The sequence below is a fragment of the Otolemur garnettii genome, unplaced genomic scaffold (genome assembly GCF_000181295.1).
Source record: "Otolemur garnettii isolate 467f Iridium unplaced genomic scaffold, OtoGar3 scaffold00017, whole genome shotgun sequence".
Taxonomy (NCBI): Eukaryota; Metazoa; Chordata; class Mammalia; order Primates; family Galagidae; genus Otolemur; species Otolemur garnettii.
In genome coordinates, this window is record NW_003852412.1 from 14,338,534 (window position 1) to 14,350,320 (window position 11,787).

General features: G+C 46.9%; 1 protein-coding gene and 1 pseudogene across 1 annotated transcript in view; one reads left to right on the top strand and one right to left on the bottom strand.

Moving 5' to 3' along the window:
• SERINC5 (serine incorporator 5) overlaps positions 1 to 6,814 on the bottom strand; it is a 123,251-nt gene extending 116,437 nt beyond the window's left edge. Inside the window, exon 1 of the mRNA XM_012802760.2 lies at positions 6,675 to 6,814. Coding sequence (XP_012658214.2) covers positions 6,675 to 6,701 — 27 coding nt within the window. The 5' untranslated portion in view covers positions 6,702 to 6,814. The remainder of the gene's footprint in view (positions 1 to 6,674) is intronic.
• LOC111723970 lies at positions 362 to 456 on the top strand (annotated as a pseudogene).
• Positions 6,815 to 11,787: the final 4,973 nt, after the last annotated feature.

An 11,787-nucleotide genomic window follows, 5' to 3' on the forward strand; every position in this document is an offset into this window, starting at 1 on the left:
GGCAGGAGACTCGCTTGAGCCCAGGAGTTGGAGGTTGCTGTGAGCTGTAATGCCATGGCACTCTACCCAGGGGGATAGCTTGAGGCTCTGTCTCAACAAAAAATAAAAAAAAAAAAAATGTAAAACTGTAACTGATCACAAACAGTTACAGTTTTCTTTGCTCCTTCACTGCTTCACTTGACAAGCCTAAAAAAAGAAACAGACAGAAGAAAAGGAGGGAAGGAGGGGAAAAAAAGAGTCATGTTTGAAGGGAGAAGACCCACTTCCATCTGAACACACACTCAGAAAGCATTAATGGCTGCAAATTAGTGGCTAGTACATGTTAAAAACTTCCTTGGGTGCTCGCTTCAGCAACACATATACTAAAATTAGTTAGTATAGTTTAGAACAATACAGAGATTAGCATGGCCCCTGTATAAGGAAGACACGAAAATTCGTGAAAGGTTCCATATTTATTAATAGCTAGGCATTGTGGTGGGCACCTGTAGTCCCAGCTACTTGGGAGGCTGAGGCAAAAGAATCACTTAAGCCCAAGAGTTGGAGGTTGCTGAGCCCAGAAGCTGGAGGTTGCTGTGAGCTGTGATGCCACAGCATTCTACTAAGGATGCCATAGTGAGATTGTCTCAAAAATAAATAAATAAATAATAAAATGTAACCATCAGGAAAGAAAGGGCCAGTGTCCCAAGTCTCAGTGGGAGAACAGCATCTTAGCTCTGGTCAGAGCCAGCCTGCAGACGCAGCTGGCCTAACTGCCTTTACACTGAACAACCCTTTGTAACTTTTCACTTTCCTGACTCTGCTTGAGCTATACCCCACCCCATTTTTTTTCCTCCCTTATTCTCCCTTTAAAAGGCCCAGTCACCTCTACACACAAAACGGACTGGCACTCCAATTTCCCCTACAGTCGATAGTGAGAGAATCAAGTCTGTTTTTACTGCTTTAACTAATGTCTAGCTTTGTTGATCTTTGATAATAGATAGTCCCTGGTGGCCTTCAAGGCTTTGTTATTAAAATACCAAGCATTAGAAATGGGTTTTCATCAGGGAAAATCTCCATGATCAAGAAATATGAACTGGCTGTAAGGATAGGGTGAGTCTACACTCCAAGAACGGCAACCACGGGCTTGATCACCCAAGCGGTCTTGCTGGTGCAGCAGTCTTGGTTGCCAACCAACAAATAGCTAGGTATGTCTTGCCTACCATAACGTTGTCCTGTCCCATCTGCCTCATCCGAACTTTTCAGGCAAGAAGCATGTCAGAGCATATCAGAGTCCCAAGAAGGGTAAAGAGCTAGAAATTCATAAGTCTCAGAAAATGCTGCATGACCTTTCCATACACAGCCACCAATAAATGTCTGTGTCTCAGACTTCGGTTCTTTAACCTGAACTAGACATGAGGAAGAAGTTAAACCTTACTGATCCACCAGTACTGGCAGCCCACAGAATCTACCAAAATAGCCCAGGGGTTGTGTGTTCTAAAACTGCCTCTGGTCCATTTGCAACAATTATTATTACCTATTCATACTGTAATAATAAGGAATATCAGTCTGGCTTCGGTGTCCATACCTCAGCAAGCAGGGCGCCAGCCACATACACCAAAAGCTGGCAGGTTCGAGCCCAGCCTGGGTCTGCTGAACAACAATGACAACTCCAACCAAAAAATAGCTGGGCACTGGGGCGGGCACCTGTAGTCCCAGCTACTTGGGAGGCTGAGGCAAGAGAATCGCTTAAGCCCAAGAGTTGGAGGTTGCTGGGAGCTGTGACGCCATGGCACTCTACCCAGGGCGACATAATGAGACTCTGTCTCAAAAAAAAAAAAAAAGGAATAGCAGTCTGGGACAAAGGTCATCTGACTTGAGTCAGGGAGACCAGTACTCAGGGCCTGGCTCCACCATCATGTAATGTCAGTCATTTAATAGATTTCTCTGTACTTCAGCTGACTCACCTGTGAAAGGAGGCCAAGGAGAACACTACCCACCTCACAGGGGTTTTGTGAAGAATGAATGATATAATGCATGTGAAAACAGACAGCATATTGTGTGCTAAAATAAACCAGCTATTGTCATTAATGCTGATGCTCATAACCTGCCCTCAGGAAACCCCACAAGCCTCACTCTCAGTTGTCTTAGATGAGAAAAACTGTATTTTTCAAGTATACATCTCACTTCACCTCTGACAGTGTGCCTTGTCTTTTTCTGTAGCTTCCTCCATACTTCCCAGATGTTGAGCGACCACTTCCCTGTAATCTCCCTTCCTAATGAAGGAGCTAAGGAAATTTTACCCCAAAATATGACTCCTTGGTTTAAAGAATATTTTGAAGTAAAGGCCATTCACGATCAGGAAGCATTGGGAGAGGCCTTTCCTCTATCTATACAAAACCCAACTAACTTGATCGGGGATCAAAAGGGCTGCCGACTTCCTTTCAGGAATGCAGGCAGACCCGGCCCCAAACCAGTTAAAACACAATACCTGTCTCTCAGGTTAATTTACAAGTCAATCTATCTCCCTCCGTCCACACATCCTCCCTAGCAACTACTTGCTGAGCCTATACGTACCGCGTTCTACCCCCTCCCTTCCAAAAGGCATCTATAAAGTTCTAAAGCCACACTACACTAACACCAAGCAAAATCCATAAATGAGTAAGAGAGTAGAAAACAAAATAAAATAAGATGACCTGGAGAATATCCTGCTGCCCGTGGGTAATGGCCCTCACTCTACATACGCCAAAATCTGTACTAAAGACTTTCTGTCTGTTATCACATGTAATCTTCATGATAACCCTAAGAAGTAATATTGTACCCATTCTACAGTTGAGGAAAACTTAGGCAATGGAAGGTTAAGTGTCTTGTTCACAATCATACCAGCCCCTGCTGTCCAGATTTCTCAAATCATACTAGGGTCTGAGTCCAAAGTAGAGGCTCTTTTCCTAACTATCCTCAGCTAAAGAATGTCCACAAAACTTCTGTCTCCAACCTCAAACTTCTCCCTTGACTTGCACATCCAACTGGTGACTTCCCAACTTGATTTAGTTTGTAATAGGTATAATAATGCAAAAATCCAAAAGAAAACTATGGGTTTTCCTCACCAAATGTCCTCTTCCTATCAGTATCCTATTTCTACTCAGTAAATTGGATTATCATTTTACAGTAGCTCAAGCCAAAAATCAAATCTCTCTCTCATTCTCACACCACTTCTAATCAATCCCCACTCAAATCCAGTTCTACCTCTGAAATATATCCAGAAGCCAACAATGTCCAGCTGTACCTATTCCTACAGCCATAACCTAAATTAAGGTACCATGCTCTTTCCTCCTTGGACTACAGCAATAGCAGACTGCAAAGATATACACTCCATCAGGAATGAGTATTTGTTTGTTCCCACAGCCTCAAACACTGCCCCACACAAAAGAGGCAGTTCAAAAATATTCACTGAATGACCAGCTCAGCCTGCTGTCCCCCTCCCCTCTAGCCCCTGATACAGTCCAGCACCTCCAAGTGATCTTCTAAGCGCAATTAAAGCACAGCTCACCCTCCTCACAATCACAGCCTCTCACAGCAACCAGAATAAAACCCACATATTTTTTCCAATTTTAATATCAGGTGTATCCAGATGAAGTAGAATGATTTTGAAGTATTTCTTCTTTTTCTATTGCCTATAAGATTTGGTATGATCTGTTTTTTGAAATTATTTTTTTATTTTTATTTATAAATATTAATTGTCTATTATTTGAGACTTTGGAAAAAAAATAAGAGTTAACTGATGACTCTATACTGCACCTTGGAGTCAAAACATTCTATAATAGACATACTCTTATTTGACAGCGTGAATGTTACTTTTTTTGCATTATTATTAATGCTCAATATTTTGTTGCAGAAATCATCTGATTTCTTTTCTGAATGTATTTATCTTCATTCTTTTTTTTTTTTTTGAGACAGAGCCTCAAGCTGTCCCCCTGGGTAGAGTGCTATGGCTTCACTGCTCACAGCAACCTCCAACTCCTGGGCTCAAGCGAGTCTCCTGCCTCCGCCTTCCAAGTAGCTGGGACCACAGGCGCCCGCCACAACGCCCAGCTATTTTTTGGTTGCAGCCATTATTGTTGTTTGGCGGGTCTGGGCTGGATTTGAACCCACCACCTTAGGTGTATGTGGCCGGCACCTAAGCCGCTTGAGCCACAGGCACCGAGCCTCTTCATTCATTTTTTACAAGGTTTTTATTTCTAGTCCTTACCTTAAACATTGTTATTATTATTGTTATTAAATTTTAAGCCTTTTTGATTTTGTGAAGGCAAAAAGTGGAAACCAAATAAACACAAGTATATGTAAAAAAAAATTTAAAAAGAATAAAACCCACAAATGCTAACAGCAGCTGATGGGCTCTGGCCAGATCTGGCCCTGGCAACCTCTCTTAAACTTCATCTGCCTGCTCCAAGACACCCTGGACTCCCTTCTATATCCTGATGCAGGCATGGGTGGCTCTCTTCACTGATCAGCCTGAATTTCAGAGGCATCTTCTCAGAAACTCCCCCAGTAACCCTATCCCAGGCTGCTTACCACACCGTCTCATTACAGTAGCAGTACCAGTACTTATTGTTTCATTGTTCCCATGCTTATCCCAAGATCACACTCCTCCCAAGACAGACCACAGAGAGCAGAGATGTTAGTCTAGCTTAAGACCATATATAGCCAGCTCCTGCAACATGGCAGGTATTCAAACAAACAAAAGAATAAGTAGACAAATCTTCTGATGGTGCTGTAAGGTTTTTTTTTTAAACTTCCTACCTAACAGCTCCAAGCATGTGAAATTATAGTTAGAATTATCACCATCACACTGCTCATCCCCCCGTCTCAGGTAGTCCCGAGAAAGCAGAAGTTAACTTTTCTGTGATGAAAAGCCAGGATGTGGTTCTTTCCAAAGTCATGAGAGGGGAGAGTTTAGAAACAAGTCATTAAATCCTGTCAAAATATCAATATGTAAATAATTCTTTTACAAAACCCATTTGTATACTGCTAACAATTTACAAAGCCCTAAATTACACACTGGAACCACAGAAAGAGCCTGAAGGAGCTTTCAAGGCACCAGAAGGACAAAAGCCCCTAAATATCTGTCATGTAATTACTACATAATAAAAAGTGTTACAGTATATTGAAGAACAATATTCCCAAAATAACTAGTATAAAAAACTTATAGAACTTTCAAAAAACAGATCCAGACTGGGTGCAGTGGCTAACGCTCATAATCCCAACACTTGGGAGGCCTAGGCTGGTCTGAGTTAGAGGGAGACCCTGTCTCTTAAAAAAAAAAAAATAGCCCGGCATTGGGACAGGTGCCTGTAGTCTCAGCTACTTGGGAGGCTGAGACAAAAGGATCACTTGAACCCAAGAGTTTGAGATTGCTATGAGCTAAAATGCCTCGGCAGTCTACCCAGGGTGACCAAGTGAGACACTATCTAAAAAAAAAATATGTCCACCTTGATCTCAGATTACCGGTAAGATAACCATATTCTCTCTCTACCTGACTCAAGGGAAAAAAATCATTTCAACCTCAAATCAAAAGCCTCAATTTTCTCATCTCCAAAAAGGCCAACTTGAATGCATGCAAGCACAGCATCAGACCTCAAAAATCAAGATAATTCCACACAGCCACTCCAAAGACGACGAATTATCTGCCAGTACAATCGCTGGTTACAGAAACCAACAGTTTCTGCCACTGTCCTTAGGCAAAAGGAAAGCAACACCACCCTGAACCTCAATGCTCCCCAGAGTCAGATTAATTTAATTTAATTAATTTGTGAAATACTAATCATCAACTTGTACAAGAAAGGAGCTTGACATCCAGAAGACTTTACCTACTTTGTTTTTTTCTAATTCTACAGGAAGGAGTGAAAGTAGCATTAAAAAACCAAACCCTAACTATTCTATACTGATGCACTAAATGGTAGGAGACATACACATGCTTTAAGACACCAAAGGTTTTACATGAGATAGTTACAAAACAGGTCCGAGCAAGTTCAGTTGCAGAGAGACAGGAAGCCTCACGCCCTACCCAGTCAGTGCTGCTTGTTCCAAGCCAGGGCTGGGTCGAGAAACTCTGGAAGCAGGAATGAGTTTTCCCTTCGTCCAGACCCGTGCCCAGTAGTTTGGAAATCAGGCTTCGAGACATTCTCAAAGGTATGGCGCCCATGCTCCAGACTTCGAGACGTCCAGCACAACCTGCCTGATTTGTCTGACCTGCGTGTCGTTCTCGGTATGGGAAAGAAGACGTTGCCCAAACCCACGATTTTTCCCGGGTTCACCCGTCAAGCAGAGCCGGGAGAGCTGCTCAGCAGTGCCCTGAGCGGGAGGCGACACGCTCCTGGCGCGGTCGGGATCCTTCGCCCGTGCCCTGCACGCCCCGCCCCACGCGGAGTCCCAGAGGCCGGACGGGAAGACCCCGGGGTGGCCTCTCCGGCTTCCCCCCCATGCTTCCCGCTCGCCAGCCGCACGGGATTTCCAGGTCCCAGGCGCTCTCCCGGCGCGGGGTCAGCCTGGGCGACACACCCCGAAGCCCTGCTTCGGCCACGGAGCTGGAAGCGCACCCAGGAAAGTCCGCAGCACCGGGAATCCTGGCCCCGTCCAACGGGAGTCCTGGCCCCGTCCTCAGAACCGACTAGCCCCGCACGGCGCCCGGCCTGGCTCACCTGACCAGCACAGCACCGAGCAGACATCGCGGCGGCCGACGCCTACGGGAGGGCCCGCTGGCGCCGCTGCGAACAGTGGGCTCGCGAGCGCCCCGAGCGCCCCTCCGCGCCGCGGCTCACGCCCCCGCTGAGCAGCCCCAGCCGAGTGCCTAGGCACCGCGGCCCGGGGAAAACAAGCGCCAAGCCCCGCCCCGTCGCCCCGGCCCCGCCTCGCCCGGCCCCAGCCACGCCCCGGCCACGCCCCTTCCCGCGAACCCGGCGGCGAAACAGGCTCGCTCCGGGCTCGCACTTCCGCTGGCGTCAGGCAGCTGGGCAGCTGCGGTCACTTCCCGATGGGACGCCGGGCTCCGATGTGAGCCTGCGGGCTCTCCGGCCCGACTCTCCCGGGCCAGTCCCTCGCCAAGGAGGGCGCAGCGCCCATCCGTCTTTGAGTCCTGAGAAAAGGCTGTTTGCTGACTCCAATAAAGCTTAGACTCGAGCCTTTACTGAGCGGTTCCCGAGTGGCCCGCGCTGATTCGGCGCAGTGGGCGCTACCGAATGCTGGGCTGCTCGCTGCCTCCGCCACCTGGGACATCCAGTCTGCGAGATCCCAGTTCCGAAATCCCCTTATCTGCCAAGAAAAATTTCAACTTTTGCACTTTTCCCTTTGCCCAAGCTTCCTCGAAACCCTGCTCTGATGTTCCCACGGCACTTCAGGAGATTTAGGAGATCCGTGGAGAGCTCTTTCCGTGCTCCCATAAATACAGATAGATTTTCCATGCTGTCCCCGCGGGCCCAAGAGCGCTTCTAGCCCAGGAACTCATTTTCCGTCCCGGTCTCACCGGACCTCACTAAAAAGAGGGTCCCCAAAAACTGCTTGTTTCATGCAGAAGACAGGAGGTTTCTCCCACCCAGATTTGCTCTCACAGCCACCTCCCAGGAACAACGGAGCGGCCAGGCCCCTTATGCTTTCAAATAAACATTACCACACCTGTTCGTGGAAACTAGTTCTCGGGTCAAAAGCGAGGCAGCATCTTCCAGCATCCTGGATCCGGGCATTTAGAGAAGAGAACTAAAGGAGCAGGCCCTACTCAGAGCCACGGAAAGTAATGAGAGTTGGCTCTAACTCAAAACAAAAATGACATAAACCGAATCAAGCAACCACAGCAACCTGCTCTGTGACTCATCCGAAGCTGAGGATCTCACCGGTCTTTCTAGTGAGCTTCCCTGTTTGCTGGACAGACAACTTCTCTTCAGCCCTGAACTTGGTCTGGAAAAACCGATTGGCCCCCTAGGGCGATTCTGCGCCTCTGGGAAGATCCTAGCAGCTTGAGGGAGTGGAGGAGAGAGGCAGAAAGAGAAGGTACAGAAATACAGGAATGCATAAACCGGCTGAGACTCTGAGGCCTCCTCACCTTTGTTTGTTTGTTTTTTTTTGAGACAGAGCCTCAAGCTGTTCCCCTGAGTAGAGTGCTGTGGCATTACAGCTCACAGCAACCTCCAACTCCTGGGCTCAAGCGAGTCTCCTGCCTCCACCTCCCAAGTAACTGGGACCACAGGCATTCCCCACAACGCCTGGCTATTTTTTGGTTGCAGCCGTCATTGTTGTTTGGCGGGCCCAGGCTGGATTCAAACCCGCCACCTTAGGTTTATGTGGCAGGCGCCTTAGCCACTTGAGCCATAGGCGCCGAGCCCTCACCTTTGTTTTTAAGAAACAGAGTCTCACTTTATCGCCCTTGGTAGAGTGCCAGTGGTGCCACAACTCAAAACAACCTCCAACTCCTAGGCTTAGGCGATTCTCTTGCCTCAAACTCTGGAGTAACTGGAACTACAGGTGCCTGCCACAACGCCCGGCTATTTTTTTGTGGCAGTTTGACCCACCACCCTCGGTATATGCGGCCGGCACCCTATCCACTGAACCACAGGCGCCGCCCAAGGCCTCCTCACCTTTTAGGAAAACTGGATACAGGGAAGGCAGGGACGCTCACTAGAGGCCCTTGGGTTAGATCATAACTGGTACTAGGATCCAGGCCTCCTAACCCTGAATCCTCTGTTTTCTTTTGCTGACAAAAGAAAGGGTACGTTACCACAGAATATGACTGTAGGAGACCAAAATATGCTGCCCCAAAATACACTTCTTGGGCATATTTCAAGCTGATTATTCTGAGAAACTGCAGACACAGGAGTAGCTCTGAAAAGCTGTCTTTTTGTAAAAAGAAATTTACATATATAAAGGAAGTCTACTTGATAAAAGTATCTGAATTGAGAAGAGGGCTGCTCAGAGACAACTCTTTTGGTCGGAGACTTTATCTGCATAACAAGACAACATTTACTCACCTTCTATTTCATCCCCTCACCCTTCCATAACCTGTATTGCCCCCTCTATCTAAGCCCAGAGCTTCTCTTTCTTTCCTTAGCTCAGGAAGATATATAAGCTTCAATCATCTGGGCCTTCTTCAAGTCTCCTGTTTTGTGGGGCTCCTTTGCATGTGCATATAGGAAAATTATTTTCCTCTTGTTAATCTTTCCTATGTCAATTTAATTTGTAGCCCAGCCAAAGAACCCCAAAGAGTAGAGGGAAGCCATTTTTCCCTCCCCTACATGGCCAATTCTAGGCCACTGTGGGAGGAATCTGTAAGTGGATGTCAACCTCCAGGAGAGACACAAGCCTTAACAATCTGGGGACTTGTATCTCAAGGTACCAGAAAAGAATAATGAAAGCCCAGGTTTCCATAGCCAGAAAGCGGCAAATGCTAACTCTACCAAGAATTGGCTGGCCTTGGTTTTCTCCTCTGCAAACCCAGACCAACGGTACATTTTCCAAGGATTAGAAAAAAAATCACCCCTACAGACCATGCAGTCAGGACCTGGTCTCCTTCTAAGGCACTAACTGGTAGTCCTGACAGATATTAATAAATCTGTTTAAATGATGTTCAGAAATAATCTCTGACTTTCTTTTCTAGTCCCAGATACTTTGGGAGCTCCAGGCTCCCAGGTGCAGACTTGACCAAGTCTGATAACCACACCACAGTCAACCAGTTCAGAAAATGGCTGGCACAGAAATGGCATGGAGTAAACCTGATGGGGCGGCACCGGTGGCTCAAAGGAGTAGGACGCCGGCCCCACATACTGGAGGTGGCGAGTTCAAACCAGGCCCCCCTCCAAAAACTGCAAAAAAAAAAAAAAAGAAAACCTGATCACAATAAATAAACCTGATCACAGGCTCAGTGCCTGTAACTCAGCAGCTAGGGCGCTGGCTACATACACTGGGGCTGGCAGGTTCAAACCTGGCCCTGGCCTGGCAAAACAACGATGACAATTACAACAACAACAAAAATAGCTGGGTGTTGTGGCTGGCAGGCACCTATAGTCCCAGCTACTAGAGAGGCTAAGGCAAGAGAATCACTGTAGCCCAAGAGTTTGAGGTTGCTGTGAGCTGTGACGCCACACCCAGGGCGACATAGTACAACTGTCTCCAAAAAAAAAAAGAAAAGAAAACCTGATTACAAAGATATGAATCTCTAAAGGGGGGTAGATCCCAAGTTCCTAAGGAAAGTATGCTTTGCCAAGAAATACAAAGAGCCTGAGGGAGAAGCAGGCCAACAGTGCCTAAGCTTTCTATGTGCTTGCCCTGGCTGTCCAGTTCCTCATAAAGTTGAAAGAGTTTGTTGGGGCTCAGAAAATTATACCTCAAAATGAAGACCTCAGAAGCAAAGGCTTCTCTCTGCTCTCCTGCCCTCTTGCCCACCTGTCTCCGGTCCTTCATTCTCCCCAGAGACTGGGCATAAAAACTAGAATTCCTCTTCCCTAAGGTGAAGAAAAGAGAACACTTTTTCCCCAAAGCCAGCTTTGCAGAGGATTGAGCATCATGTTTACAGTAACATGTAAAGGATTGAACATCCTACTTACTATAACAGTAACAATCTCAAAACTCATCTGAGGAATAGCTGAGAATAAGATATTCTCCTGGCAAGCCTGGAAATCTCTTATCACTTAGAGGCAAACCACCAAGTAACTCAGTAATCCCAGAGGAGCAAAGATGGGTCCTGCAGTAGTAAGACTGATGTTAAATATCAAGCATTTTACAGCAGTTCCTTGAAGGATTAGTGGGAGAAAATTGCATGTAGTCTTTTTGGAAATCATTTCCTTGAGGACATAACTTTTTGCCACCTTTTGTTCACCCATATGAGTTAATTTTCTTGAGCACGTAGCCCCTAAAGCACATGGTCCCTGAACACACAGCCCCTGGAAGTCTTTGCTTAGTAATCTTTCGGCCCTTTATGTATCTTCTCAATAAAAGGACTCTGTGAGAAGTGCTCCTACACCTATGGTTAGCCTCACCTCTTGCAGCTTGTACTGTAAATCCGTGTCTCCCATGATCATTTATGCTGTCATGACACAGCTTAAAACCTAAAACAATTTGGCTCAGCGCCTGTGGCTCAAGTGGCTAAGGTGCCAGCCACATACACCTAAGGTGGCAGGTTCGAATCCAGCCCAGGCCCACCAAACAACAATGATGGCTGCAACCAAAAAATAGCCGGGCATTATGGCGGGCACCTGTGGTCCCAGCTACTTGGGAGGCAGAGGCAGAAGACTCGCTTGAGCCCAGGAGTTGGAGGTTGCTGTGAGCTGAGATGCCACGGCACTCTACCCAGGGGGACAGCTTGAGGCTCCTGTCTCAAAAAAAAAAAAAAAACTAAAAAAATTCTTGTTTTTTTCAGCTTTTGGCTGGGGCTGGGTTTGAACCCGCCACCTCCGGTATATGAGGCTGTCGTCCTACTCCTTAGAGCCACAGGCACCACCTCTAAAAAATATTATTCTAACCTTCCTCTTGCCTTTCTTTGTAAAAACTTGCCATACACGCTCGGTGCCTGTGGCTCAAGTGGCTAAGGTGCCAGCCACATACACCTAAGGTGGCAGGTTCGAATCCAGCCCAGGCCCACCAAACAACAATGATGGCTGCAACCAAAAAATAGCCGGGCATTATGGCGGGCACCTGTGGTCCCAGCTACTTGGAAGGCCAAGGCTGGAGACTCTCTTGAGCCCAGGAGTTGGAGGTTGCTGTGAGCTATGATGCCACAGCTCTCTACCCAGGGGGACAGCCTGAGGCTCTGTCTCAAAAAAAAAAAAAAAA